The sequence below is a fragment of the Podarcis liolepis genome (genome assembly GCF_965112155.1).
Source record: "Podarcis liolepis genome assembly, chromosome: 7".
Taxonomy (NCBI): domain Eukaryota; kingdom Metazoa; phylum Chordata; class Lepidosauria; order Squamata; family Lacertidae; genus Podarcis; species Podarcis liolepis.
The window spans coordinates 85,020,099-85,047,881 of record NC_139561.1 but is presented as its reverse complement, the minus strand read 5'-3'; the positions used below and the strand labels follow the sequence as shown (position 1 = coordinate 85,047,881).

The window sequence follows — 27,783 nt, the reverse complement described above, 5'->3', positions numbered from 1 at the left end:
TATCTGTTTGGTGACTGTATAGTTTGGATCCTCCGAGATCTGAGCTCGCTCCCCTGGGCCCTAGGGAAGCTAGCCAAATCCAAGATTACACCATATCTCCTAATAAAGAGTTAACATCACTTGATCTGTGTGATTTATTGCTGACCTGCTCCTGACAGGGACAATATTAAAGCCGGAGAACTATACTATTGGGGGGGGGGGTCACTAAGAGCAATTTAGGACTGGGGCCCTAATATTGTCCTCTGACCAAAATATCCAAGGTGATATTGAGATGGAGAATGACATCAATGAGGGACCCCAAACAAGAAAGCGTTGCATCAATGGGTGACTTCAGTTTAAAAGTTTTTAAATTTAAAGAGTGGAATTCCGTGTGCAGGTTATAGCTTTTGAATGTTGCAGTGAGAAGGGGTGTGTGTGTGTGTAGGTAACACAAGACACCAAACAAAGATTTAAAGTTCAATATTCACTCTTTTTTTCTTCCAAATACAAAAAGCTGTTACAATTCAACTCAACACAAAGCATGTGCAAAGTTACAGAAACTGAGACATTGTATAAAAAGTTACACATTGAAGATGATTTCCCCCTCTTTTTGTTTTCTTCTCTCCTGTATTGAGCAAAAAGGAATTGTTACCTTGATGAAAATATTAACAGCTGCTGACCCACGGTAAAAAGTTACATAAAAGTCTAAAAAAAAAAATTCATAATTACCATAAGACAGCCATCTCTTCTCCCTCCAGTTTTAATAGTTATTTGCAGAAAAAGACAAGATAAAAACACCTCAAAGACGGGTGACACTGAACTGCAGGAAGAGTTTCCAAAATGCTTGGAATTGATGATCACTAGCAGACTTGTGCGAGGTGGGGGTGAAGAGAGAGAGAGAGGGTGGTGGTAAAATCCTAAGAGGGGCCCCTTGCACAACTCCACCCTCCCACCCAACTACTGTAGAAAGGCTAGTGCTAAGGTGGATCTGAGCCTACAAAAATACAAGGATGTAAGGCTGAACATTCTAGCTTTTTCTTTGTCCAGAATCGTTTTTTTAAAAAGGAGAAAAAAGAATTGTCTTCAACAAGGAAAGGGATAAATGCAACTTCCTCGTGAGGGATGGTACAACGGAAAGGAAGCATGCCTCTAGCTGTACAGGTAAAAACGCGGCCACCTTCCGAAACGACAGCAGTATTTCCCAACTGGGGGAAACCCTCCAGGGGTTTTGGACTACAAGTCCCATCAGCCCCAGCTGATGGGCTGGGGCTGATGGAAGTTGTAGTCTCAAACCCCTGGAGCCCCCCTCCCTCCCACAACAAGTTGAGGAAGGCTAAACTACAGAGAGGAAACACGGGAAGAGGCTCCCTTCCCTCCTGGGTTTCCCGAGACAGAAATGCCCACTGCCAAGTTTAAAAACTTGCCAAAAGCGGCGCAGCCAAGCTGCTCGCGCCCCCCCCCCCTCCGAGGATGGCGCGCTGCCATCACTGAGTGCTGGAGCCTCCCTGCGAGGTGCCCGTGTAGCTCCCGTAGTCGTAGCTGCCGTAGTACGGGGGCCACTGGTTCTGGTTCTGGTTCTGATAGTACTGGTTCCACTGCTGGGCGTACTGCAGGGAGAAGGGAGAAGGCTTGTCAATACGGATATCCAGACACCGGAGAAATGAAAGATTCCAATCCAATGCGCCAACCGGTATTTCTTATGCATGCCTTAAAACAGAGGCAGAGAACCCCGGAGTGAATGCAGCCTTCCAAGCCTCTATAGCCAGCCCTCTCTCCCCAGACTGCCCCTCACCCCCTGGTGTGAATCCTGCCAGGGTGCTGTGGCCGTCTGGAATAGATCCTGGAACCGTAAAAATGCACTGGTGGGTGTACAGAAACCTCTGGCTTCTGCATGGCTAGAATACAGCCTTCTGTACAAGGCTAGCAGTCCTCTGCGCCCACTTGCGTTTCTGTCTCTGCCCACCACTGGAATATGTGGGGGAAAGGCCTCCAGGCCCCGATTTAAAATAAATGTGTGGTTGGAGAATCCCTGTCGATGCATCTCAAATTACACAAGGTTGATCTTTCCCTTGCAAGCTCTCTTTTTAAGGAGGGCTGCTAAACGAATCCTTCTCTGCTTAAAGCAGAACCAAAAGGGTATGCTTGCTCCTATGTGTACTCCATCGCTATGGGGTGAGGAACGAGAGGGAAGACTTCCGCATTTTGGGGAGCCAAGGTTCTGAGCTGTGCAACCTGTCCAAAGTAAGGCAGATGAAGCACAATTTAATCTGGTTCTGAAAGTTCTGGGGAGGGGGAGGGGGGTATACCAGATACTGCAGCCCACTAGGTAAAAAAAAAGGTAAAGGACCACTGGATTGTTAAGTCCAGACAAAGGCGACTATGGGGTTGTGGTGCTCATCTCGCTTTCAGGCCGAGGGAGCCGGCGTTTGTCGACAGACAGCTTTCCAGGTCATGTGGCCAGCAGGACAACTGCTTCTGGCACAACAGAACACAGTGATGGAAGCCAGAGCACATGGAAATGCTGTTTACCTTCCCACCGCAGCAGTACCTATTTATCTACTTGCACTGGTGTGCTTTCAAACTGCTAGGTTGGCAGGAGCTGGGACAGAGCAACGGGCGCTCACTCTGTTGGGGGGATTCAAACTCAGTGGTTTAGACACAGCACCACTTGTATCCCGCTAATCCACCAGGGAACTTATACAAAACTTATACAGAACTATACAAAAGCAGAATTGAGCAGCTTCATCTAAAATATACAGGCCACAGAATTTCTCTTGGTTTAAGTGTGGAGGACTTCCACCACTGCACTAAACACCCCTTGCGCCCATGTTTTTCATTTTCGCCCTCTGGGTCCCTCTCTTCTTTCCCACCTCCCAGCTAGGGGTATGGAGCAACATTCCAACCTGGCGATTCTGCGAAGCTTCAATAAATGAAATACTTCCTCGCTGAGCAAGAGCTTGGAGCCCCAGGTCTTGCCAGTCCAATACACCTGATGCCACAATGCCCTGAGCAGTTCCCCAGAAACATGAAGGCAACAAATTCATCCCTTCTCCACAATCGGGGTAGGAGCTATAAAATCTGAAACTCCGGCGCCTAACCTGCCTCATTCTTATTATGATCTAACAGCGTTTTCGCCCTGCTCTTTAAGCCAAAAAGTCTCCCAGAGGAGCTTATGGAAGTGAGGCTGCGAGGCCGAGACAGGTAACAGTGCAATCCTATAGATAGCATCACAAAGGTATGCCCCAGATTTTCCTTCTCACTCACCTGTTGGTACTGGTTGTAGTTGGGTTGATTGTAGGCTGGTGGGGTGGGGGCTGGGGCCGGGGCTGGGGCCGAAGCTGGTGCAGGCGGGGGCTGGCTGTAGCTTTGGCTGTAACCACTGTAGCTCCCATAGTTGTAGCTAGGGGCATATCCCCCTTGGCTGTAGCTGGATGGGGGGTTGTAGGGCTGGCTGTAGCTCTGCTGCGGAGGGTACAAAGGAATTGGTTTACGCATTGTGCTCTACCCATGCAAACACACCAGAAAAACCACAGAGAGAAGCAAGCGAAGACCCAGTGAATGCAGAATACCCTGGGATAAATGACACCCTCCCGTCCCGGAGCTTTCATTATGGGGAAAAGGTTGTTTTCGTTTCAAGGGCTCCAACGTTCTTTTTTGCACCTGCAAAATCCACCACCATGGCAGGCACCTCGCTTTAAAGAGTCCCACACAATACTCTTGACACTGGAACGCCCTGTCTGCCCCTTTCCTCCACAGGTCACCACGACACACCTACATACTTCTTCCTTGACAATGTCCAAACCCACCTGAGGAGGGACTCCCTCAACGCGGAAAGTGATTCTAAAACTCTCTGTTGCTTTCCCAGTTTCGCTACTGTGCCTTCCACCAAAATGCAGTTCTTGGGAAATGCAGCCAGTAAACTCCCTACCAAAGGACCCAGAGTTCGCACGCCCAGAACTATGGTTCTCAGGAACACAAGCCTATTTAAGCCATGGGTAGGCAAACTAAGGCCCGGGGGCTGGATCCGGCCCAATCGCTTTCTAAATCCGGCCCACGGACGGTCCAGGAATCAGTATGTTTTTACATGAGTAGAATGTGTGCTTTTATTTAAAATGAATCTCTGGCTTATTTGTGGGGCCTGCCTGGTGTTTTTACATGAGCAGAATGTGTGCTTTTATTTAAAATGCATCTCTGGGTTATTTGTGGGGCATAGGAATTCGGTAATTTCCCCCCCTTCAAAATATAGTCTGGCCCCTCCACAAGGTCTGAAGGACAGTGGACAGGCCCCCTGCTGAAAAAGGTTGCTGACCCCTGGTCTTAGGTGTACTTACATGGGAGCAAGCCCCATTGAAAACCAATGGCACTTACTTCGAAGTAAACATGCACAGGACTGTGCAGTTAAACTGGACTGGTAGATGGGTCCCACCCGCCCTGGTCTCAGCCACTGTTCCTATGCCTTTTCGCGTGCACCCCACTCTGCCGCAGACCAAAGGACATGCCTGGTGCCTGCTGTGCTGCTCATTCCTTGAATCCCCATCAGAGGAGGAGCTGCTAACACAGTGACAGCAGAAGCTTTCGTGGACTAAAGAGCCTAGAAGCTTGGCCATCCCTTGCACTAGAATGGGGGGGGGATGGAGCCCCAGCCAGCACGACCAACAGTTGCAGGCAATGGGAGTTGTAGGCCACGCCCTGTGGAGGGGAGCACATTGGCTGCCCCTGCCCCAGAGACATGGGCAGGAGAAAATGACTTGTCTGCGACGGCACAAGCAGAAGAAAAAAAGAGGAGCAGACAGTTAACAGTATCAATTAGAGGCTGTTATAATCAAAAAAAATTACAAAGCGTGGGAATGCGTCAAGGATTACATGAAAAAAGTTGGCTTCGGAGCCTAAAATTAATATGCAATAGTTTAAAGGGTGCAATGTTAAAGGATGATATTGAAACAAATATGGAACAACAATTATATACAGCTGTTAACGCAACAAAAAACAACAACAGCATGTAAAGAAGATCGCACATGGGTGAAGGGAAGCAACGGGTTTAGCGGGAGGGAGGTGAGGGCATTAATTGAAAATTGTTACAAGATATATATGGGACCTAAGAGATTAAGGATAAGGAACCAAAAGGAGGAGACAAATATTAAGGAATAGTAAAAAAAGGGAATCTGAGAAGAATCAGTACAAACGAAAATATGAAACTCAAGGTTTTGTTATATACTGTTTTGTCTTGGATGTGAAGTCTTCTGTTGTAAAGATTGTACATAAAATGAATAAAGAAGTATCTTATAGGACAGTTTGGACTGAAGAACTTTCCCCTCCTCCTTTGGCCTCCCCAAGGAAGGTTTCTGTGTTTCCCAAAACAGAAGGCACTCCCCCCCCCGCCTCACCTGTGGTCCTGGGTTGTAAGTACTGGGAGGTGCAGCTGGGGCCGGGGCGGGCGCAGGGGCAGGGGGCATGTTGCTGCTGCTCTTGTACGTATTCTGGTTTCGCGCCGGGCTGAAGCTGCTCTGCTGCTGGTTGCTCCGGTTGTAGTTGCCCCGGCTGTTGTTGTTGCTGTCTCGGTTTCCGCCTCCCCAGCGGTTCTGGTTGTAGCCGCCGCCGCCGCCGCCGCCGCCGCTGCCACCGCCCCTGTTGAAGCCTGGATGAAGAAGCCACAGGTGGAAGGTCAAGCGAAAGCCAGTATTTTACAGCCCTTCCTTGTGGTGACCGACTGGATTGGGAATATTCTCAAGCAGGCGCCAGAGCTAGCGTCCTGCAACGACGTTTACTATTTTCATCATTACAGGATTTATATATCAACCTTAGTCAAAAGATGTCTTTTGTCTTTTTTCTACTGTGATTTTATGTTGTGAACTGCCCTGGGATCAATGGGTATAGGGTGGTGTAAAAATTTATTTATTTTATTTTATTTATTCAATCAATCAATCATTCTTTCATTCATTCATGGCTCAGAGGTACAGTGAGGGGGGAAAGTATTTGATCCCCTGCTAACTTTCTCTGGCTTTTGTCTTCTGGGTGTTTTTCCTGTTGTTTTTCTGTCTCTCACAGCTACAATGAACCTACCATTAAAATTATGGACTGGTCATTTCTTCGTCACAGGGCAAACAGGCAAAGGGGATCAAATACTCCCCCCCCCCCACTGTATGTCTGCACAGTGACCAAGTTTATGACAAAGGCGAGACCCGAAACAGCCTTCCCGACTCTCAGAATCCTTTCCAGTGTATCTAGAACACAATACAAACATTCCCACATGCAATGGGTCCAGTGGTGTCAGCTTACCTCCTCCTCCTCCACCGCCGCTACCTCTGAACCCTCCTCCTCCGCCACTGCCTCCTCCTCCTCGATTCTGGAAGCCACCCCGGTTGCCCATAGGCGGACCTCGGTTCTCGAAGCGCTGAAAGCCACCTCCTCCGCCGCCGCCACCTCCTCCTCCGCCACCACCTCCTCCACGGCCACGGAAGCCTCCCCCGCGGTTGTCAAAGCGTTTTTCAGGTGGCGGGCCAGCCTTCTTGCCTTCCTCGTTGTACTGCCTCACCAGCTTCTCCGCTTCGTCCCGCTGCAGCTCGATGTAGACCACCGCGTCCAGGAAGTCGCCGGCTTCCGGCAGTGTGAAGTTGGCTGGCGCAGAGGGAGAAGACAGACAGACGCGCGCGCATCAGTCCCCGGTGGAGAAAAGCCGAGTGGAAGAGGAGAGGGGGGCAAAAGGGAGGGAGCGGGAGCTGCGTCCCGGGGCTCCAGGAGAGAAGAACGGGAGGGGAAAAAGGAACAAGTGGGAAACGCTGAGGAAGCAGAAGCAATAAGCCAAAAGCATTGATGCATAGAATCGTAGAGCCGGGAGGGACCTCGAGGGATATCTAGTCCAAACCCCGGCAATGCAAGAATCCCAACTGAATGGCATGAGAGAGATTAGCTCCTCCCTTCCTGCCAGGCTACAGTCAGGGGGTGCCCTACTGGTCTCGTGCAGAGGATCGCATTGGTGCAGGACCTCATATCTGATTGCATGAGAGTATGAGAAGTTATGCCCCCCTCCATCCCACACACTACTTTACAAACACCCCCTCTCATTAATCCAACCTGCTGGGAGTTGGAGAGACCAGCTGCCAGTGCTACGTGTCTCAGACGAAGTCCGAGCCCTAGAGACTGGAGAGCCAGGATCAAACCTCCCACTTGGCTCAACAGCCCATTTCTGCCTATCTTGCAACACAGGATTGCTGCGAGGACCGGTTTTCCCGTTCCAGGGCAACCATTGAGCAGGGGCTTTACCCATCTGTCCCACGATATTCTCACTGAATATTGCTCCGTTGAGATTTTGGCTGCCTCTATGTCAAGGCCTGCTGCACTCTGGCAAAGGTTACCCAGCTACGGTGTAGCAGGAAAAGGATTTCCACCGGAAAAGTGCCAAAGCTTACATTTCTAATCACACTTCCTTGGGGAGGCCGAGTCCCACTGAACATACGGGGACCTGCCTCCAAGAAAATGTGCAAAAGCCCTGACCCCCGAGTTCCAGCGTTTCAAAGGCAGCAGTTGTGGCGCAGGCTGTCTCGTTTGGGGTTTTTGTGTGATGGTTTTGTGTGTGCTGGTTTTGATTTTGAAGGGGGGGGAGCCTACCAAGATAAACACTGCCTAGAGGCGTGATATGCCTTCTGCATCTATCCTCTCCCACAGCAGCCGTGTGCGTGGGCATCGCTGGGTGGGCAGAGAAGATGAAGCAATAACTATGGGGTAGATAGAGCAGGTGGAAGGGAGCCAAAAGGGAAAGCTGGAAAGATCTAAGGGATCACTTTAAAGAAACCCTCAAACGATGCACACGGTCATGCTGGGTATCTCCCCTTATCGCCTGGGTCCTGCGGAGGAAAGCGATGGGTGTTCCCCCCTCTAGGATCCTACCTTTCATCTCTAACACTGCGTGATCCGGCACATCCTTCCCCTCCTCATCCGTGCGTTTTACTGTTCGATCTTTTAAATCCTCGTCCGTGGGACAAATTACAATAGCCTTGCGCTGGAAACCTTCAAAAGGGCGCATTTTTCGTCTCTGGGCAGATCCATAAACGTTTGTCTAGCAACGGCAAAAAAGAGGCAAAAATAAAACCGGGTCGTTACTTGTCAAAGTCTGTTGCGATGTCCCTCAGTGTTTTTAAACGATCCCCCGCCCACCTGTGGATACAGAAGGATGTGTGTGGATCACTGGCTGTGTGCGACACCCGATTGGGAGTCATCCCCTGACTACTAACCTACCTTTAAGTCTTTCCTCCCCAGTTTTAAAGGATAAAAACAGCAATGCACACCAGTAATTTGCAGCCGTTTGCAATTCAAATGAGATCTCCTGGGGTGCCAGGCTAACAGAACAGAGTCTGCTTTGTTCAGGGGGGAAAGGGGGCAATTTACAAGCTAAAAACACAGATTTGGACAGCTTAAACACAAGTGGCAAAAAAGGAGTGTTCAGACCCATCCATTTAGATGTGTTATTTAAGCCTCTGAGGTAGTCACCCAAGTGCTAGAGTTAATAAAGCCTAGCAGGCTGGTTAAAAAAACCCCACACATTTCAATTCTGACCTCTAGGTCCTTTTGGGTGGGGGGCACACATTAACTGTCCTGCTGAATCAAATCAAAAGGCCCATCTATTCCTAGAGGGGTGAGAGAGCTGAACAAAATTTCACATCTGGCAACCAATGTGCCCCTTTGGTTTCAGGTATTACCTGGGTAGATGAATCTAAAAAACCCAGGACACAAATTCAAGCAATGTATTTAGTGTTAACTCTGGAAGTGTGTGCTCAATTCCGACCAAACTAAGACCCCCTAAAGCACAACATACACCAGGAAGTTTGGTCTAGTCGAGAATCCAGCATACACTTCCAGAGATAATGCAAAATACATTATTTCTGGTAAATGGGCCACCATAGCCACCATAGGTGCCAGAGTCCCAGGCTTTTTAGACTCGCTTACCTATGTATTATCAGGACGCAGGTGGCGCTGTGGATTAAACCACAGAGCCTAGGGCTTGCTTATCAGAAGGTCAGCGGTTTGAATCCCCGCGACGGGGTGAGCTCCCATTGTTCGGTCCCTGCTCCTGCCAACCTAGCAGTTCGAAAGCACATCAAAGTGCAAGTAGACAAATAGGTACTGCTCTGGCAGGAAGGTAAATGGCGTTTCCGTGCGCTGCTCTGGTTCGCCAGAAGCGGCTTAGTCATGCTGGCCACATGACCTGGAAGCTGTACGCCGGCTCCCTCGGCCAATAAAGCGAGATGAGCGCCGCAACCCCAGAGTTGGCCACGACTGGACCTAGTGGCGATAGCGACGGCGAAGAAGACTTTCTTCACCGCCTCTATTGCATCTGCAGAAAATAGTAGCAGGAGACTCTTTCAGGTGGTCCGCAATTTAACGGAACCACCTTTACCATCGGGGCCTTGTAAAGACCCCAAGATCTCCTGCAACGATTTTGCAAAGTTTTTTGCAGATAAAATCACTCATATTCGGAAGGAGCTAGACACCACCGTGGGAGCAGGGCTGGGGCGGGAGAGTGCTAGAGCTCTGTCTGGTCAAGTTGCATGGAATCAATTTCAATCCGTTACCCCCGAGGATGTGGACAGGCTGCTTGGACGAGTGAAACCAACCACCTGTCTCCTTGATCCTTGCCCATCCTGGCTTATAAAAGCTAGCCGGGAAGGGCTGGGCGATGGGCTCTGCGGGGTGGTGAATGCTTCCCTCTGTGAGGGAACATTCCCAGATCCGCTGAAAGAGGCGGTCATTAAACCGCTTCTTAAAAAACCATCTTTAGACCCGGCCAGTATGGCCAACTATCGCCCAGTCTCAAATCTTCCATTCTTGGGCAAGGTGATTGAGCGTGTGGTTGCTGAACAACTCCAGGCACGCCTGGAGGATGCGGACCATTTGTATCCCTTCCAATCAGGGTTCAGGCCTCATCATGGGACTGAAACTGCCTTGGTCGCACTGGTTGATGATCTCCGGCGAGCTAGGGACAAAGGTGAGAGTTGTTTCCTAGTTCTGCTGGATCTCTCAGCGGCCTTTGATACAATCGACCATAACATCCTTCTGGACCGTCTAGAGGGGTTGGGAGCTGGGGGCACTGTTATACAGTGGTTTCGCTCCTTTCTCCTGGGCCGTGTTCAGAAAGTGGTGGTGGGGGATGAGTGTTCAGACCCTTGGGCCCTCACTTGTGGGGTGCCTCAGGGTTCCGTCCTCTCCCCCATGCTTTTTAACATCTATATGAAGCCGCTGGGAGAGATCATCAGGGGGGTTGGACTGGGTGTCCATCAATATGCAGATGATACCCAGCTCTACCTTTCTTTCAAATCAGAACCAGTGAAGGCGGTGAAGGTCCTGTGTGAGTGCCTGGAGGCGGTTGGAGGATGGATGGCGGCTAATGGATTGAAGTTGAATCCTGACAAGACAGAAGTACTGTTTTTGGGGGACAGGGGGCGGGCTGGTGTGGAGGACTCCCTGGTCCTGAATGGGGTAACTGTGCCCCTGAAGGACCAGGTGCGTAGCCTGGGAGTCATTTTGGACTCACAGCTGTCCATGGAGGCACAGGTCAATTCTGTATCCAGGGCAGCTGTCTACCAACTCCACCTGGTACGCAGGCTGAGACCCTACCTGCCCGCTGACTGTCTGGCCAGAGTGGTGCATGCTCTAGTTATCTCCCGCTTGGACTACTGCAATGCGCTCTACGTGGGGCTACCTTTGAAGGTGACTCGGAAACTACAACTAATCCAGAATGCGGCAGCGAGACTGGTGACTGGGGGCGGCCGCCGAGACCACATAACACCGGTCTTGAAAGACCTACATTGGCTCCCAGTACGTTTCCGAGCACAATTCAAAGTGTTGGTGTTGACCTTTAAAGCCCTAAACGGCTTCGGCCCAGTATACCTGAAGGAGCGTCTCCACCCCCATCGTTCTGCCCGGACACTGAGGTCCAGCGCCGAGGGCCTTCTGGCGGTTCCCTCATTGCGAGAAGCGAAGCTACAGGGAACCAGGCAGAGGGCCTTCTCGGTAGTGGCGCCCGCCCTGTGGAATGCCCTCCCATCGGATGTCAAGGTGATGGACAACTACCTGACATTCAGAAAACATCTTAAGGCGGCCCTATTCAGGGAAGCTTTTAATGTATGATATTTTAGTGTTTTTTGGTTTCTGTGGAAGCCGCCCAGAGTGGCTGGGGAAACCCAGCCAGATGGGCGGGGTACAAATAATAAATTATTATTATTATAGTGGTCAGGGGTCCCTTTACCTTTACTACCTATGTATTATCTGAAACCAAAGGGATGCATTGGTTGCCAGACGTGATACGTTGACATTATTTTCAGCTCCCCTACCCCGCTATCCAGCACTGTTTCCAATCATGGCAAACCCCTCCCCCCCCCGCCAGATGTTTCCAAAAAGTTCACTAGCAGTGGGTGAAGGCGGCAGCCCTCTCCTGTTTGTACCAGAATCTGACACTTAGGGAGGGGCTGAATGCCAACACAGAGGTTTAGTTTAGCTATCGCAGCTAATAGCTGTCAACAGACCTTGCCTCCATGACTATCTCCCATCTCTTTTTGAAGCCACTTGTGAAATGAAATCAAAGCCCTTTATCAAATCCCTTTATCACAAAAGGAGAAAAGGCCACTTGACTGCAGCAGGGTCCTACACAATAAGATTTTTTAAAACTGAGGCTGAGCTCCCCACTGCCTTCTTCTGCCTTAGTGATTTTCATATGAAAGGATTAAACCAGCCTTCCCCAACCTGGTGCCCTATAGATGCTTTGGATGATAGCTACCATCAGCCTCAGCACAGGCCAATTTTAATTCCCTTTCTATATATATTTCAGCTACATGGTAGCTATATAGAGTATTACGTATACGTAGCTTTGGGCATCTTTGAAATGCTATCTGTTCAGGAAAGCTTTTAATGTTCGATGTCGTATTGTGTTTTAATTTGCTGGAAGCTGTCCCGAGTGGTTGGGGGAACCCAGTGAGATGGGCGTCATATAAATAAGGTATTATCAAAATCATCCTCATCCCTATTTTAAACCCAAGCACCATGACAAAGTGCGAGAAGCTGCCGCGGACTGATAAACTGTAAACTCTAGTACTGTACCACTAGTGAAAGGTGGTTTTTTGTGGGTTTTTTTAAAGATTTCCTCGCTGTGCTACTTAGAACACGTTGCTGCTCAGAATTCGAAAGAAAGACTAGGGTGGGGAGGCAGAAGCACTTTAACCCAAAGTTTGTCTTCTTTCTTTTAAGCCTGATTTGACCCAACTGTTTGCATGTTGTGCAAAAGCAAGGTAGCCATTTGCTTCTCAGAACCAGGCTCTTTGGGGTCTTCCCGAAAGTCACCTACCTGGTTCTCTTGCACTTACCTTAGCTTATATTCAGAAGCCCCAAACCCCACAGCTGAACTCCTGTTTTACCTGCATCCATTTTAAAGCACAGTCTGCCGTCTTGCTTAATGTGGTTAACAGCTGCTGCTTACTACAGTGGTGCCCCGCAAGACGAATGCCTCGCAAGACGGAAAACTCGCTAGACGAAAGAGTTTTCCGTTTTGGAGGTGCTTCGAAAACGAATCTCCTATGGGCTTGCTTCACAAGACGAAAATGTCTTGCGAGTTCCTGCGGGTTTTTTTCCCTTCCCCCCCTTCTTTTTCTAAGCCGCTTATCAGCTGATCCGATCAGCAGATAAGCCGCTAAAAGCCGCTAAAAGCGCTAATCCGCTAATCCTTCAATGGGCTTGCTTCGCAAGACGAAAAAACCGCTAGACGAAGAGAATCACAGAACGGATTCTTTTCGTCTTGCGAGGCACCACTGTATATAGGTTCATTTTCATGTGACAGGTTTGGAGGGGAAGAGATGCAGGGGTACATGCCTGTAAAATTCCTGGTGCAATACACACACATGTGCACAATGCTTGTTAAACAGCTCCAGCGGTGAATGGAAGATGACCTGTTTGCTGCCCTGCTTGGAGTAGTGGGGCATCTTCAAAAGACGTACACAGAGAAACTGCTCAAGGGAGGAATCGCTCCGTACCTGATCCAGGATGTAATTTCGCTTCTTCCGTGCCGCGATTTGGATCAGGCGATTCAGGCACTGTGTCGCTTGTTGGATGAGCACGTCCCAGCGGCCAGCGTAGTTGCGTTGGCGTCGGAGTCCCATTACCTGAGGGAAAGCAGGCTGGTTAATATCTCCGGGGCGGCCTCAAATGAATGGGCTGTTTTGGACTACAACTCCCATAAGCCCTAGCCACTGCAGGAGCGGCATGACGTATGCATCACACTCAAATGTTTTGTCCACGAAAGCTTACAGAGTCCCGAAAGGAGAAAAGAGCCATTCAATGGGTCTGGGAGGCTTCTGTTCAAAATCTTGGAAATGGACGGAGTAGCTGTAGATGTAGCAATACTTGGCACGCATATAACATATCTGAAATAATGAAAGTACCCTGCCACTAACTGCAAATGGAATGTAGATGGGGCATTTTTGTGACCGCATACTGCTAGCGTTCCACTGCTTTTTTCTTTTTCTAAAGATATATACTGTACATATATATTAGCTACTATAAATCAGAAAGATCTGATCCGCCTAGCGCGCCCAAGGTCTGACAGCAATACTGTCACTGCAGGAAAAGGAATGAATGATACAATGGGTGTCATGAAATTCTATTCAATAATGATCTAGAGCAGAACTCCAACATATAGTTAGCGGAGTAAAAGCTTAAACACGTTGCAGGATTCCCCCCCCCCCCAAAGACCAGGGGCAATTAATATTTCATCCAGCAGAGTTTTACTGCTATTGAAGGCAAATGAGCACAATGGTTACATATCCGGTACATTCAGGATTGGCTCTGTCCATAAGAAATCCAGTTACCGCAGATTTCAATTAAACTTAAAATAACTTATAATAAGTCTAAAGCTTAACACTAAGCATACAGAACACCACACCAGAAGTAAAAGAGAAGTGAAGCCCAGGCTCCTTCTGGCCCTACTTTTATAGTCAGCATGACCTTCACAGAAAGAGATGGGAACCAGTTTAAACCTGTACTAGCTTCTCTGAAGGTATAACTCAAACATCACGAACCTTCTTGCTTGTTTCTTTCACACAGAAAAGCTCCCAGAACCCTCTTGAGTTAATAATAATAGGAAAGATCTCTACACATCAGATCAATACTTTCTATACCAAGCAATGCAAACTTACAATGGGAACATGGATATTGATTCTTGCACCAGGAGCCAGGAAACTAAGAAAGGAGTGTAAGGCAAATCACACCCAATGCGGCCACCTTACCCTCATTTTGTCCATGATGGCGTTTGTTCCCAGAATATTGTATTTCTTGCACGGATTGGCTGCAGCATGCTTAATGGCCCACGTGGTCTTCCCAGCTGCAGGTAACCCGACCATCATTAAAATCTGAAACAAATGCACCAGTCAGCTTAGCACATCACATATAAAAGTGCCCAAGTCAGATCCTAAGAGGGAGCCAACACTCCCACTTTACAAATAAAGGATTGTGTTGTGGAGCTGATGTCAAAACTCAGTAGTTTTGTGGTCCTGGCTTCACGCAGCACGGTGTTCACAGGGCTCCCAACCTTCCCTAACCCAGCTGGAGTTCATTCCAAAAGAAGAAAACTGGGGTTACAGCAGGATCTAGTATCCCAGGAAGATAGGCACCAAACAGCTGTAAAAAAGCACCCAAATAAGAAAAACACTATCAGGATGACAGCTGCATAGAAAGAAAATAAAACTGTATTTCCAGTGCCTTTTTAGAGGTCCCTGTTAGGATATTTCCGTTCCACCTTAAAAGGGAGCAGGATGTTTGTGTCACAGCCTGCGTATTTCCTGTTCACGGGATGTTTATGTTATCTATTGCTTTCGTTTCGCTCTCTGTCGGAGACACTGACGCAGGCAGTCATGTCTTTCTTTGTTCTGATCAACGCTGAATAAAGCTTGTAAATAATGCTTTCCCGAGTGCAACTTTTGGCTGTGCATTATCTGCTGACAGAGTGTGCATGAGCTCTAGATGTTGGGCTATTTTCTAGAAACTCATGTCGCTAATCGATGATACTGCGTGCCTACGGGAGATCGATGGATCGTCCGGCAAACGGCTTGGGGCCATGATGGACTTTATCTCCCTGGCAGTATCCCAACAGTCCCTCCTGTCTCTCTTTACATTAGTAACACCCACTCAAGGGTGATGGCTGTTTTCAACGCTATAAGGTTTTTAAGATGTCAAGCAGATAAACAACTACACAACTTTCCAAAGACATCCGAAGGCAACCCTGTATTGGGAAGTTTTCGATGTTTGGCAGTGTTTTTATTATGCTGGAAGCTGCCCAGAGTGGCTTGGGCAACCCAGTCAGATTATAAGTAATAAGTTATAAGTAATAAAACCTAAAGTAGCTAGGATTCTGCTCATCTCTGAATGCCCCTAAAAATAACAATAATAAAAGCTGAGAAAGCTGAGACGGAAGAGACCAATCTCCCCCAAACTTCCTTTACGCTAGGCCAGGGGTTGTCAACCTGGTCCCTACCACCCACTAGTGGGCATTTCAGGATTCTAGGTGAGCGTTAGGGGGTTCTACGGCACAAGCTGAATCCTCCTTCCATCAAGCACTGGTGGGCAGTAAGGAAATTTTACCATCAAGAAAGATGCATTAGTGGGCGGTAGGTATAAAAAGGTTGACTACCCCTGTGCTAGGCTGAACATCTGGCTCATTCAACACTGTTTGCAAGGAAAGGCTCCGTTCACGTGATCCGTCAACTTGCGTGAGCAGGGATATGAGTTCAATGGGAGCCTGGCTTTCAGGCGCCACCTACCTCACATTCCGTTTTGCTCTTTGGTCCAATTGTCCCCCGAACCCGCTCTGACAAGGGAAGATGCTGGATGAAGGTGAACCCAGGCGGGACTTGGAAGAAGGCATCCTCCCTCTGTCCGAAGTTGAACTCGATGGCGCAGTTCTTCACCAGGACGTGAGGAAAGAGTGCCTGGCCGCCCAATGCCTCCTTCCGCAGCCGGTAGGCCACCCCTAGCCATTTCCCGTTCTTCATGTAAGACATTTCGACATCGTCGCCACACTCAAAGTCCTAAGACCAAGGAAGGAATTAGAAGCCAGTGCACGACCTCCAAAGCAATAAACTGTAGCTGTTGCCCATTGCAGCACAGGTGGCTAGCTTGTGGCCCTCTGGGTGCTGCTGAACTACAACTCCCAAAATCCCTTGCCAGTGGCCGTGCTGACTGGGGCTGATGGGAATGGTGCCAGTGCACTATGCCAGTCATCCGGGGTTCCTTTTTCAGTCAGCAGAATCACCCAAAGACTCTTCCAGAATCTTCTTTCTCAGTTCAGCTCAGCTGTTGGTGAATTCCCATTTGGGAAGAAACACCTCACTGATTCTAGTTTGACATTACAACTTATACAACTACTGGTCTAAGGATAACAACAACAACAACAACAATTTATTATTTATACCCCGCCCATCTGGCTGGGTTCCCCCAGCCACTCTGGGCGGCTTCCAACGAAATATTAAAATACAATACTCCGTCAAACATTAAAAGCTTCCCTAAACAGGGATGCCTTCAGATGCCTTCTAAAAGTCTGGTAATTGGTTTTCTCTTTGACATCTGGTGGGAGGGAGTTCCACAGGGCGGGCGCCACTACCAAGAAGGCCCTCTGCCTGCTTCCCTGTAACTTGGCTTCTCGTAGCGAGGGAACCGCCAGAAGGCCCTCGGCGCTGGACCTCAGTGTCCAGGCAGAATGATGGGGGTGGAGACGCTCCTTCAAGCATACTGGACCGAGGTTGTTTAGGGCTTTAAAGGTCAGCACCAACACTTTGAATTGTGCTCGGAAAAGTAAAACTGTGTTTAGTGAAATATTCCTCCTCTCTGCTCTTCAGCCATCTGGGCAGAGTAACAACCCAACCCCAATCTCTCCTTCAGAACATGTCTAAAAAAAAAGTCTGTTGCTAAAGAAACCTTGTTATTGGGGGAAAACTTGTTGCTGGGGCAAAACTATGCAAGGATCACTTCAAGCGTATTTTTAGACCACACTAAAAACCTGTACCTCAGCAGCACTTGGGAGGACCATAAGTTAGCCACCTTTGACCTAAATATTTGGTGCTCTCCCTTTCCCCAGTGTTAGAATTGTCAACCCATGCAAACAACAATGGCTTCAGCATTGCCCCCCATGACATGCACTCTGATCACATGCGCATTTAAACAATTTGATTGCGTGTGGGACACTATGCATCCGCGCAAGAGGCGGAAACATAACTTCCACGGGGCCACGAGCCACACTCACCACGAGGCAGGTGATGATGTCGTTCTCCGCAAACGTTTCCCCGTAATTTTCAAACTTGCTGTTGGTGGATTTCTTCCCTGTGCCGCCATAGCCATAGGAGTGAAGCTCTTCGCCTAGCAAGACAAAAGAAGTCAGCAGAAGCATAAATGCAGTGTTGTCTGCAAAGAGACATCTTTATCATGGCAGCCTGCCGACCAGACATGATCCTGTTCACCCCAGGACTCCTGTTTCAGAAACGGCATGCTGTTTTTTGAGCTTCGCATATCATTTCTTTGATGATATCAAGAGGGGCTGGAGAGTACTCCTCTAAGATGGCACTTGCCTGTGGCTACTGTAGCAACTTTTCACTTAAGGATTTAAATAAAACAGGTTTTTTTGGTGAGTTTTTTGCTGCCTGATTTAAAAAGGTACCTGTGGCGTTCGTACGAAGCCCCCAATTGTTTCACGGACTATTGACCCGTACACCACTAATCCGCTGCCACCAACCAGGTTCTCCCCGGTAAAACACTAAGTATCAGTCGGCTTCTCAAGTTAACAAACAACGAGGATTGTAGTTTATTGCGAACACAAATAAACTTGAAATGCATTCGAAACGCTGTTACCCTTTACCCTCTTAGTCTCATTTTATCCTGTCTCTCTCCCCTCACACAAGAACCAACTGCACTAACTGTCTCTCTATTTCCATCTGTCTTCCAACTGCTTTTTCCCAACTGTCTAAACCTCTGGCTAAGCCTTTTTAAAACAGGTAGGCTTCACCTCTGGGCTTTTCTATTGGTCTGCCTATTAACCCTTTCTTTTTTCCCCTGTACAGACATTTCAAAAAGAACGGGCAAACGCCAGAGTGCCCGTGGATAATAATTAATGTAGCCAACTGACTATGGTTGGGGAATGATGTTTAAGAGTTGGGGGCATGTCCTGAGCTCTGGCTCCATGCTCAGCAGCTGCAAGGTCTCTCTTACCTAACTGGGTGCTGCAAGAATCCAGCGACCACCCGACTCGCACCACGTGAGGATCGGGCTCAGTGGGAGGAAGATGCTTGACAGATATCTCTTCGTTAATCTGAGGACAAAAGGACAGGGATCCACGTCATGAGTCATCTTGAAGTCATAGCTTTCCACTTGAGAACAGGGATGGATTTCTAGAGACAGAGAGTTTGCTCTAGCCACATTTAATGTGTGTTTACGGAGAGCACCTTGAAGAATGGGCGAAGGCAGCAATCTGGGGACACAGACTTGCTGCAAAGGGTTTGCCGCTGCTTCAAAGCAAGGCTATTTTAATGAGAGGTTTGCGAGTGAGCACAAGGTACGAACCCAGAGCGAATTCTAGCTGGAACTGATAATGACACCGAGGAAAATTTTAGCTGTCAGAATTGCAAATACAGTGGAACCTTGGTTTTTGAACGTAATTGGTTCCAGAAGACCGTTCGATTTCCGAAACATTCGAAAACCGAGGCACAATGGGCGGTTGGTAAAATCCATTGAGAAAACTGAAAAACACGCAGTGGAAGCTTTTTAACTTCCGAGGCACGTTCGAAAATGGAAGCAATTACTTCCAGGTTTTCAGCATTCGACTTCCAAAACGTTTGGCTTCCAAGACGCTCAAAAACCAAGGTTCCACTGTACAGTGGTACTTCGGGTTACATACGCTTCAGGTTACAGACTCCGCTAACCCAGAAATAGTACCTTGGGTTAAGAACTTTGCTTCAGGATGAGAACAGAAATTGTGCTCTGGTGGCGCGGTGGCAGCAGGAAGCCCCATTAGCTAAAGTGGTGCTCCAGGTTAAGAACAGTTTCAGGTTAAGAACGGACCTCTGGAACGAACTAAGTACTTAACCTGAGGTACCACTATATGTAAAAATAAAATGAACATTTTTGCAAAATTTTGGGTGGCAAGGGGGTGGGGAGTAGACGTGCAGCAGAATCAAGGAAATTGAGCCCCTATGAGTTGCCCCAGTATTATTTAAAGCACAACACCAGTGGGTATCAATACTCACAAGCCTGCCTGTCTTCATCCATGCAGCAACCCCCCCCCCGAGTAACTCTAGAACCAAAAAGCAGGCTCCCTTACCTTCATTTCGTAACAGACCCTCCCTCGCCTTGCCCCGTAGGTGGCTCGGGCACCTGACCACAGGAAAGCGAAGCCTTCTATGGTCAGAGGGTAGCCGCTGTATCGGTCACGGGCAACTTTGAAATGCAGGTCGCAATTATCTGGAAGGCAAAGCCAAAGGAGAAGTCAGAAGCACACACCAGTGGCTGCTACCACCCTCCAACACCCCTTTTTTTCCAGTGGACGTTGAGAAGTTCAGGCAAGAGGGAGGCTTTGAGCGATGGCACGCTGCTACCACCCAGGAAACTCACATGTATCAATGGCCACCAGCGACTCATCAAAGTCCTCTTCGTCATCTTCAGCAGGCGGCTGAGGAGATCGGCCCCTGGAAAAGAGTGACAGCAAATGCAGGCCCCATAAACCCATTTCATGGGCTCAAGACACAACCTGCAAGGGAAGCTCGCAAGGAGCACGCGTTGACAAATGCATAGCAGCTGGTTCCCACCCTGGGTCACCAAAGGCACTGCCAAAAACAAATTCTGGATCATCAGATTGCTTTAACAAACCTCAATAAATTATACCTCCACAACTACAAGCCCCTGTGGTGCCAAATAAACAAAGACCTAAAGAGATGGAACAACACGAATTCCACTCTCTCAGACAAAATAGCCATGATCTAAATAACCACCCTGCCAAAACTAACCTACCTATTACAAACCCTCCCAATCTGGATTCCCCGAATCCAACTCCGCAGATGGCAGAGAAAACTACACTCCTTTATCAGATTGCTTTAACAATTACCACTGACCCACGATCAATGTGTTTACATGTAATCAGGATTTACATCCAACTCAGACACTGACTGTTATGTACTGAAGTTCTCACCCTGGGCCAGCAGGGGGAGACTGTAGATACTGTATTTTTCGTTCTATAGGACGCACATTTCCCCCTCCAAAAATTAAGGGGAAATGTGTGTGCGTCCTATAGAGCGAATGCAGGCTGCGCCACTAAGCCCAAAGCCAGAACAGGAAGACGGAGCACTGCGGAGCGCTCCGTCTCGCTGCTCTAGCTTGGGGACGGCTGCGTGCAAACCTCTGCAGGGCAGCGGGGGCCTGCGCTTCAAAGGCTTCAGGGATCTTTGAGGCTGGTGGTGGGGGAAAGTAGCGCTTCCCTCCACCGCCAGCCCCACAAGCTCTGGTGAATGTACCTTGAACGCAGCTTGTTTTAGAGGGGGAGAACAAGAAAAAAAAAATTTCCCTGTTCTCCCCCTCCTATGGTCCAGTGCGTCCTATGGTCCGGTGCGTCCAATGGAGCGAAAAATACGGTAGTTATGCAAATGAAGGATCGAAAAGTGACGTTCAGTGATTGGATAGTTTTAGAAAATGGCAACAGCTACAATGTTCTGGAGCTCTATATAAGCAGGCTGACTGAGCCCCTCAGCTTAGTTCTGTTCTGACATCTGAATAAAGAAGAGCTGTTTGAAGAATCGCTGTGTCGTCTGCTATGTTCGCCCACAACTTAACAACTTCATAGATTAATTTTAATTAAGCATTATTCCCACTTCAGCATTTAAGACTGAGGTATCAGTCAAGAAGCAGCCACTCTTAAAATCCTATTTTTCAAAACGTTGTAAATTCTGCCAGATATACAGCATCCTTTGAGAGTTACTCAAATCCACAAAGTTTAAAGAATGCACTTCCCAGACTGAGAGATGCAATACGTATCTGCTTCAATCTCAATGGCACCCATGGGTTAATTTCCACCCTGTTGCTGCTGCCGCCCGTAAAGACTTGCCTGAACGCACCTCTTATCATCTCGGTGTTCGTAATATCCGCGCCCCCGGGACTCCTCAGCTGGCCTCTTGCGGCCTTGCTGCTGCTGCTGCTGCCAGGGCTGGGATGAGTCGGAAGAGCCATAATTGGAAGGGGGTGCATTGTAGCCAGAAACTGAAGTGTTGTAGTTAGACGCAGGTCCCGAGGAAGGTGCGCTGTACCCAGAAGCTGGCATGTTATAGCCAGAGGCTGGCTCCTCTTGCTTCACTTCTGTCTTCATTTCTACACTCAAGCAAAACGTAACGCATTCAGTTGGGAAAGGAAGCCTTTATTCTGAGGTCACAAGTTATGGGCATGGAAGGAAGTACAGTGGTGCCTCGCAAGACGAAATTAATTCATTCCGCAAGTTTTTTCTTCTTGCGAGTTTTTCGTCTTGCGAAGCACGGTTTCCCATAGGAATGCATTGAAAATCAATCAATGCGTTCCTATGGCGACCATCCGGGGACAGAGGGGAAGCGCCGCGCGCCTTCCCCTCTGTCCCTGGACCTGTTTAAAGCAAGGGGCGGTGGGGAGAAGATTGCTTCTCCCCGTTGCCTGCCCCGCAATCTCCGGGGACAGAGGGGAAGGCGCGCGCACTTTCCCCTCTGTCCCCTGACCTGATTTAAAGCAAGGGAAGGGGCAGCGGGGAGAATCGCTTCTCCCCGTTGCAGCCCCTTGGTTCAAAAGGGGTCCGGGGAGAGAGGGGAAGGCGCGCGCCTTCCCCTCTGTCCCCAGAGATTGCGGGGCTGGCAACGGGGAGAAGCAATCTTCTCCCCGCCGCCCCTTGCTTCAAAAGAGGTTCGGGGACAGCGGGGAAGACGCGCTGCGCTTCCCCGCTATCCCCGGAGCTTGCGGGGCAAGCTTCTTTTTGCGAAGCAAGCCCATAGGGAAATGCGTCTTGCGAAGCGGCTAAGAAAACAAAAAACTCCTTCGTCTAGCGAGTTTTTTGTCTTCCGAGGCATTCGTCTTGGGGGGCACCACTGTATTATTACTGCCATTGGGACTTGCAAGGGAGAACCAAAGCCACCAATCCCCTAGATCAGTGGTGTCCAAACTTTTTTCAAAGAGGGCCAGATTTGATGAAGTGAGGGCTGACGAAAGGGCCAACCAAAGTTGTTAAGCTTCTTTTAGGATTGAAGTTGGGTTTTTTTGGATTTTACCCCAGGGAATAAACTGCCACTGGGGCCAGATTAAACTGACCAGAGGGCCAGATTAGGCCCCCGAAACGGACTTAGGACATGCATGCCCTAGATAAAACAACCCATTTTATGCACTGAAGTTCCGTTACACTCCGACATCACAGCAGAACACGGGACATGAATAAGTTAAGTGGATATGCAAACAAGAGGGCAGTTCAGCTCTGTGAATTCTCTGGGGACAAAAATCCACAGAATGGAGTCTGGGGCGTCGCTGAAAGGGGAGGGGAGATCTGCCCCTCACGAAAACAGCGCATTATGTGGCAGAAGAGGCAGGCGCAGCACCACCAGAAGCAGTGGACTTCAAACGCAGCCATTTACTGTACCCCAGATAAACAAATTGCTACCTTTCACTTACCGGGGGGGGGGGGGGGAGGCAGAGGGAGAAGACAGATTTTTTTAAAATCAGGAATTGACAGTTGGGTGTCTCGGGCTACACTGGCAGGGACTCTTATCACAAGAGACCAATGTGTGGCTGTATATATGGAGATGTTCTGTGATCCCTATAGTGTCTGTATAGAGTGCTACCTATACAGTTACAATGATCAGCACGTGATAAAGGTCTGGGGTTGGTTTTTTTAAAACACCTGACTGTACCTGAATGTAAGCCAGAGTGATCTTGGTCTAGAGGTCTCCTCTCGTACCCAGATTCGTTCTCCTGTTTAACGTTGAAGTGCTCGTATGGCTGGTGGTATCCTTGCATGTTGTCCTGATGAGTGTTGTCGTGGGTGCCATCTTGAAATGGGAAAGGCAAGAACATAGGTCAGGACCGCTGTTCCATTCCACGCCCAGCTTTGAAAAAACAACGGGGAGGTTGGAAACATGTGTGCCAGCGTTTCTTGACTGCTAGATGAAGGCTGGAGTGGCGGTCTAGGCTCAGCAAGGCCAACCAACACATACAAAATGGGTGAGGATAGCAGGGTTTTCCATACGGGTTGATATTGACCCCCTGGGATTGGTGTGACTGGGCAAGGGGCGAATAAAGACCATGGGGTTGAAAGGGCCATGGGGTGGAAAAGTTGACAATCGTGCAAAAGGTTTAATCAGGAGCTGTAAGTCTCAGAAATACAGAGCATGAGTACATACAGTGGTACCTTGGTTTAAGAACAGCTTAGTTTATGAACAACTTGAATTAAGAATGCTGCAAACCCAGACGTAGGTGTTTTGGTTAGTGAACTTTGCCTTGAAAGCAGAACACGTTTCGCTTCCTGTTGAGTTTGTTCCATTTGTAAACTGAGTCTCCCGCTGCTATGGGAAAGCGCGCCTTGGTTTAAGAATGCTTTGGTTTAAGAACAGACTTCCAGAACGGATTAAGTCCGTAAACCAAGGTACCACTGTACATATTTCACATCCCTCGTCAACAAGGAACCTCTGCATTTAATAAGACATAATAGTTTCACTTGTTTTACTTCATATATATATAACATTTCACAATTGTTAAAGGTGACTGAGGATTGATAAATGTTGATCATATTTACACATCTTCCTTGACTTTCATTTATATTCCTACAAATTTGGGTTGGGGTCGATGACATATGCTCATCAAGGGATCAATGAACTCAGAAGTTTGAGAAATGCCAGTTATAGATTATCAGCAGAATGAAGCAGCTGAAGATATCTGGAGTGTACATTTCAGGATGCAGGCAGCAAGTGTGTTTCATGTCTGAAAGTCCCTCCCAGGGAAAGAAAACCACTTTACGTAATTCGTTTGCTGCATGGCTAATTGTAAATGTCAGGGACAAGCAGATTTTGAGTCTCCCCTTCTCCCACACATACGGCTTTTCTACAGGAGGCAAATTTTACTTCTCTCTGAAAAGGAGCTTTCAAGCCCCTAGCCTGGAAAAGCATCACTGCATGATTTTGCCATGTGCATAGAGGGCTTCTGAGGAAGGAAGAAAAGCAGTGGGTGCCGTACACACCCTCCACTCCACACCATACAAAACAATTGCGCTTCATGCAGGAGAAGCTCCCATATTTCAGTCCGAAGTGCACAAACGCAGGGGCACCAAGTTGCATATCCCCGCTGCATATTCAGTCACTTTCTCATAATTCCTCATCACAGCACTTCCTCTGCCTGTCGCAGCCCCCAGAACTCATATTTCACAATATACAGTGGTACCTTGGGTTACATACGCTTCAGGTTACACACCCCACTAACCCAGAAATAGTGCTTCAAGTTAAGAACTTTGCTTCAGGATAAGAATAGAAATTGGGCTCCAGCGGCGCAGCGGCCCCTTTAGCTAAAGTGGTGCTCCAGGTTAAGAACAGTTTCAGGTTAAGAACAGACCTCCGGAACAAATTAAGTACTTAACCTGAGGTACCACTGTACTCATTGGTCACATGCATACATACTCGTAAAACTCCAAGCAGAAGTCAGACCAGAGATTTCACAAGATGACAAGCCATGGTACTAATCATGCCTAGGTTGGGATGTTTGCAAACATGACAGCAAGGCAAACTGCTTGCCATCCTATTATCCTAGGCAAGAGCATTACAGTCATACCTTGGGATAAATGTGCTTCACGTTAAGTATTTTCGGGTAGCGCTCCGCGGTGACCCAGAAGTAACGGAGCGCGTTACTTCCGGGTTTCGCCGCGCGCACGGGGCTCTGGAACAGATCCCCGTTCGCATCCTGAGGTAACACTGTATTTGAGAGGATGGAGGGGGTGGGGGAGGCCACTGCTGAATCCCCAGGCACTCTCTTTTCAAAGCAGCATACTACCTGGTAACTCAACTCAACCGGAATTGCCCTACTAGCAGAATCATCAACAGCACATAGCTTTTCTGTAGTAAACCTTGGTTCTCAAACAACTTGGAACCCAAACACTGCAAACTCGGAAGTAAGTATTCTGGTTTGTGAACTTTTTTCAGAAGCTGAACATGCTCCGTTTTGAGTGCCGCACTTCCATTTTGAGTGTTACGGTGAGGTTTGCCTGTTTTTGTTATTTATTTTGCATTTTTGTTTTTGCGGCTCTTTTTGTTTTGTTTTTGTGGAACCCAGTTCAGCTACTGATTGATTTGGTTGTGTGACTGTAGTACATTACATTGTTTACTGCTTTCATTTTATGGATCAATAGTCTCGTTAGATAGTAAAATTCATGTTATATTGCTGTTTTAGGGTTTAAAAGTCTAGAACAAATTAATCCATTTTGTGTTACTTTCTATGGGGAAAGCACGCCTTGGTTTTGAACGCTTTGGTTTTGGAACAAACATCCGGAACGGATTAAGTTTGAGCACCAAGGTACCACTGTAATAACACAAAGCACCCTCGATACATCAGGGCCCCAGGTCTACCTACGCCAGCATCAAAGTGGCCACCCAAACTCACTCAGGTCCTGCTTGTGGGCATCTCATAGGCATCAACGCTCTCCCTGCTTGCAATTGGCAGAGGCATGCTGCCACTGACAGCAAAGGGAGTACACAGCCACCATCCCTGCAAATTTCCTCCAGCCACGTGACACCCGTTTGTTCCCAGATTTAGACACAGCAGACATTAGACAACCTAGACCTGGCACAGGGACCAGGTGTCAACAAACCAGCATCCTGGCTTTTTCACAATTGATTACAGGTAGTACCACCTCTCTCCAGAGACAAGATTCATCTGCGATTCTCATGGGGAAATAACAACACAGCACAGAGCTGCACCAGGCTACTCTCGCAGGAGTACCAAGCACGGCCGCAGCTCAGCTGTTACAGCATCTGCCCTGAATGCAGATGGTCCCAAATTCAACCCCCAGCAGCATCTTCAGACAGGAAGTTGGAGAGACATTGGTCTGGAACCACGGCGAGCCGTTGCCAGTCAGCACAGACAATACTAAGCTAGGTGGACCGTGGACCTGGCTCAGAATAAAGCACCTTGCTATGTCCAAGCGAGTAGCTCAGTTGGTTAGATTGTGGTACTGATAATGCCAAGGTTGCAGGCTCGATCCCCGTATGGGGAAACTGCATATTCCTGCATTGCAGGGGGTTGGACTAGAATCAGGCATGTCCAACTCTTGAGAGACTGTGATCTACTCCCAGTATAAAAAAAACTGGCAGTGATCTACCCATTGTGCAGAGACCCATTGTCATTGGAGGGAGGAGAAGTATGCGTGGGGTGGGTGGATTGCCCAGAGTTAAGGGTTTTTTTAGGAGGGAAGTGCCCAGAATTCTTGAGCTTTTTGGGGGGAGGAGTTTTTTAGCTCCCCCCCCCGCAACTTTTTGTATGCGATAAGGATCTCGCGATCTACCAGGATCAGCCAGGAATCTACCGGTAGATCACGATCTACTGGTTGGACATTCCTGGGCAAGATGATCCTCAGGGTCACTTCCACCTCTACAATTCTATGATTCTATGTCTCCCAGCCTGGAGCTGCTCCAGGAGACCCCGAAGTCCCTTCAAGCATGAAGCAGCTGCACCAGGGAGGCTCCCGCCTGCTAGACACTCTCATTATGAACTATGCCAGAAAGGCAGAGTTGCAGCTGCGCCGGGGAAGGAGAACAGAGGGAACCAGAAAGCAGAGTGGCACCGTGCACGTCTGTGCTGCGAGACAAGAAAAGCCCCGCAGCAGAGCTTCACCAAGCCGCCAGTCCTTAGGCTGAACTCCGAGATCGAAGCGGGACCCCAGATCGACGCTGCACCGGGAGGCCCACGTGCATTTCCTAGGCAGCGGATGCACCGAGCTGCACCAGGAAGACCACATGTCTCTCCCGGGGAAGGAGAGAAACGGGTGCAGCGGATCCCCAGCGCGGATCTGCAACAGGAGGCCTGCCGTCCCCAGCGCGGAGCTGCACCGGGAGACCCCCGTGCCTCTCCCGGGGAAGGGGAGAAACGAGTGCAGTGGATCCCCAGCGCGGAGCTGCAACAGGAGGACTGTCATCCCCAGCGCGGAGCTGCATCGAGAGACCCCCATGCCTCTCCCGGGGAAGGCGAGAAACAGATGGACCGGGTCCCCAGCGCGGAGCTGCACCGGGAGACCCCCATACCTCTCCCGGGGAAGGAGAGAAACGGGTGCAGCGGATCCCCAGCGCGGATCTGCAACAGGAGGCCTGCCGTCCCCAGCGCGGAGCTGCACGGGGAGGCCCCATGCTTCTCCCCGGGAGCGGAGGCGCCGATCCCCCAGCCTGGCGCTCCCCGGCGGCGAGGCTCCCGCTCCTTCCCCGCCGCTTACAATGTCCGTCCGGCAGCTGCTCCTGCTGGTCGGCGCCCGCTCCCGGCGCTCCTCCGCGGGCCTCCTCCGCTTCCAGCGCCGCCTGCAGCCGCTCGGCCAGCTCCGCCTTCAGCCCGCGGGTGTCGAGGCCCCTCCGGCCCAGCTCCTCCTTCAACTCGTTGACGCGCAGCTTCCGCACATCCATATCCCCCCCGCTCAAGCCCCGCCGCGGGGTCGCGGTTGCCCGGCCATCGGCGCTCCGTTCCGGGCTCGGCTCAAAATGGCCGCCGCCGCCCTCCTCCCCTCTCAGCGCCCCGCCAGCCATGCGCCGGTCTCTCTGGTTGGCCGGC

General features: G+C 49.2%; 1 protein-coding gene and 1 long non-coding RNA gene across 3 annotated transcripts in view; one reads left to right on the top strand and one right to left on the bottom strand.

Moving 5' to 3' along the window:
* The window catches only part of LOC310712764, a 274,730-nt gene extending 269,468 nt beyond the window's left edge, over positions 1–5,262 (top strand). The window contains exon 2 of the long non-coding RNA XR_014528996.1: positions 4,976–5,262. This is a non-coding gene — a long non-coding RNA (uncharacterized lncRNA). The remainder of the gene's footprint in view (positions 1–4,975) is intronic.
* On the bottom strand, positions 449–27,783 carry LOC310712593 (heterogeneous nuclear ribonucleoprotein U-like protein 1). Of its 2 annotated transcripts, none has more exons than XM_083515795.1 (15): positions 27,455–27,783; positions 22,902–23,039; positions 21,102–21,351; positions 19,609–19,682; positions 19,319–19,458; positions 18,211–18,310; positions 17,252–17,364; positions 15,774–16,040; positions 14,244–14,366; positions 12,993–13,121; positions 7,864–8,032; positions 6,256–6,594; positions 5,364–5,614; positions 3,244–3,441; positions 449–1,586 (listed from the first exon to the last, which is right to left on the bottom strand). In XM_083515795.1, the coding sequence occupies exons 1-15, from the start codon at positions 27,756–27,758 to the stop codon at positions 1,464–1,466; spliced, it is 2,718 nt and encodes a 905-aa protein (XP_083371921.1). In that variant the 5' UTR covers positions 27,759–27,783; the 3' UTR covers positions 449–1,463. The 2 variants fall into 2 exon arrangements, with proteins under 2 accessions (XP_083371921.1, XP_083371922.1); XM_083515796.1 differs by having other exon boundaries at positions 3,244–3,438.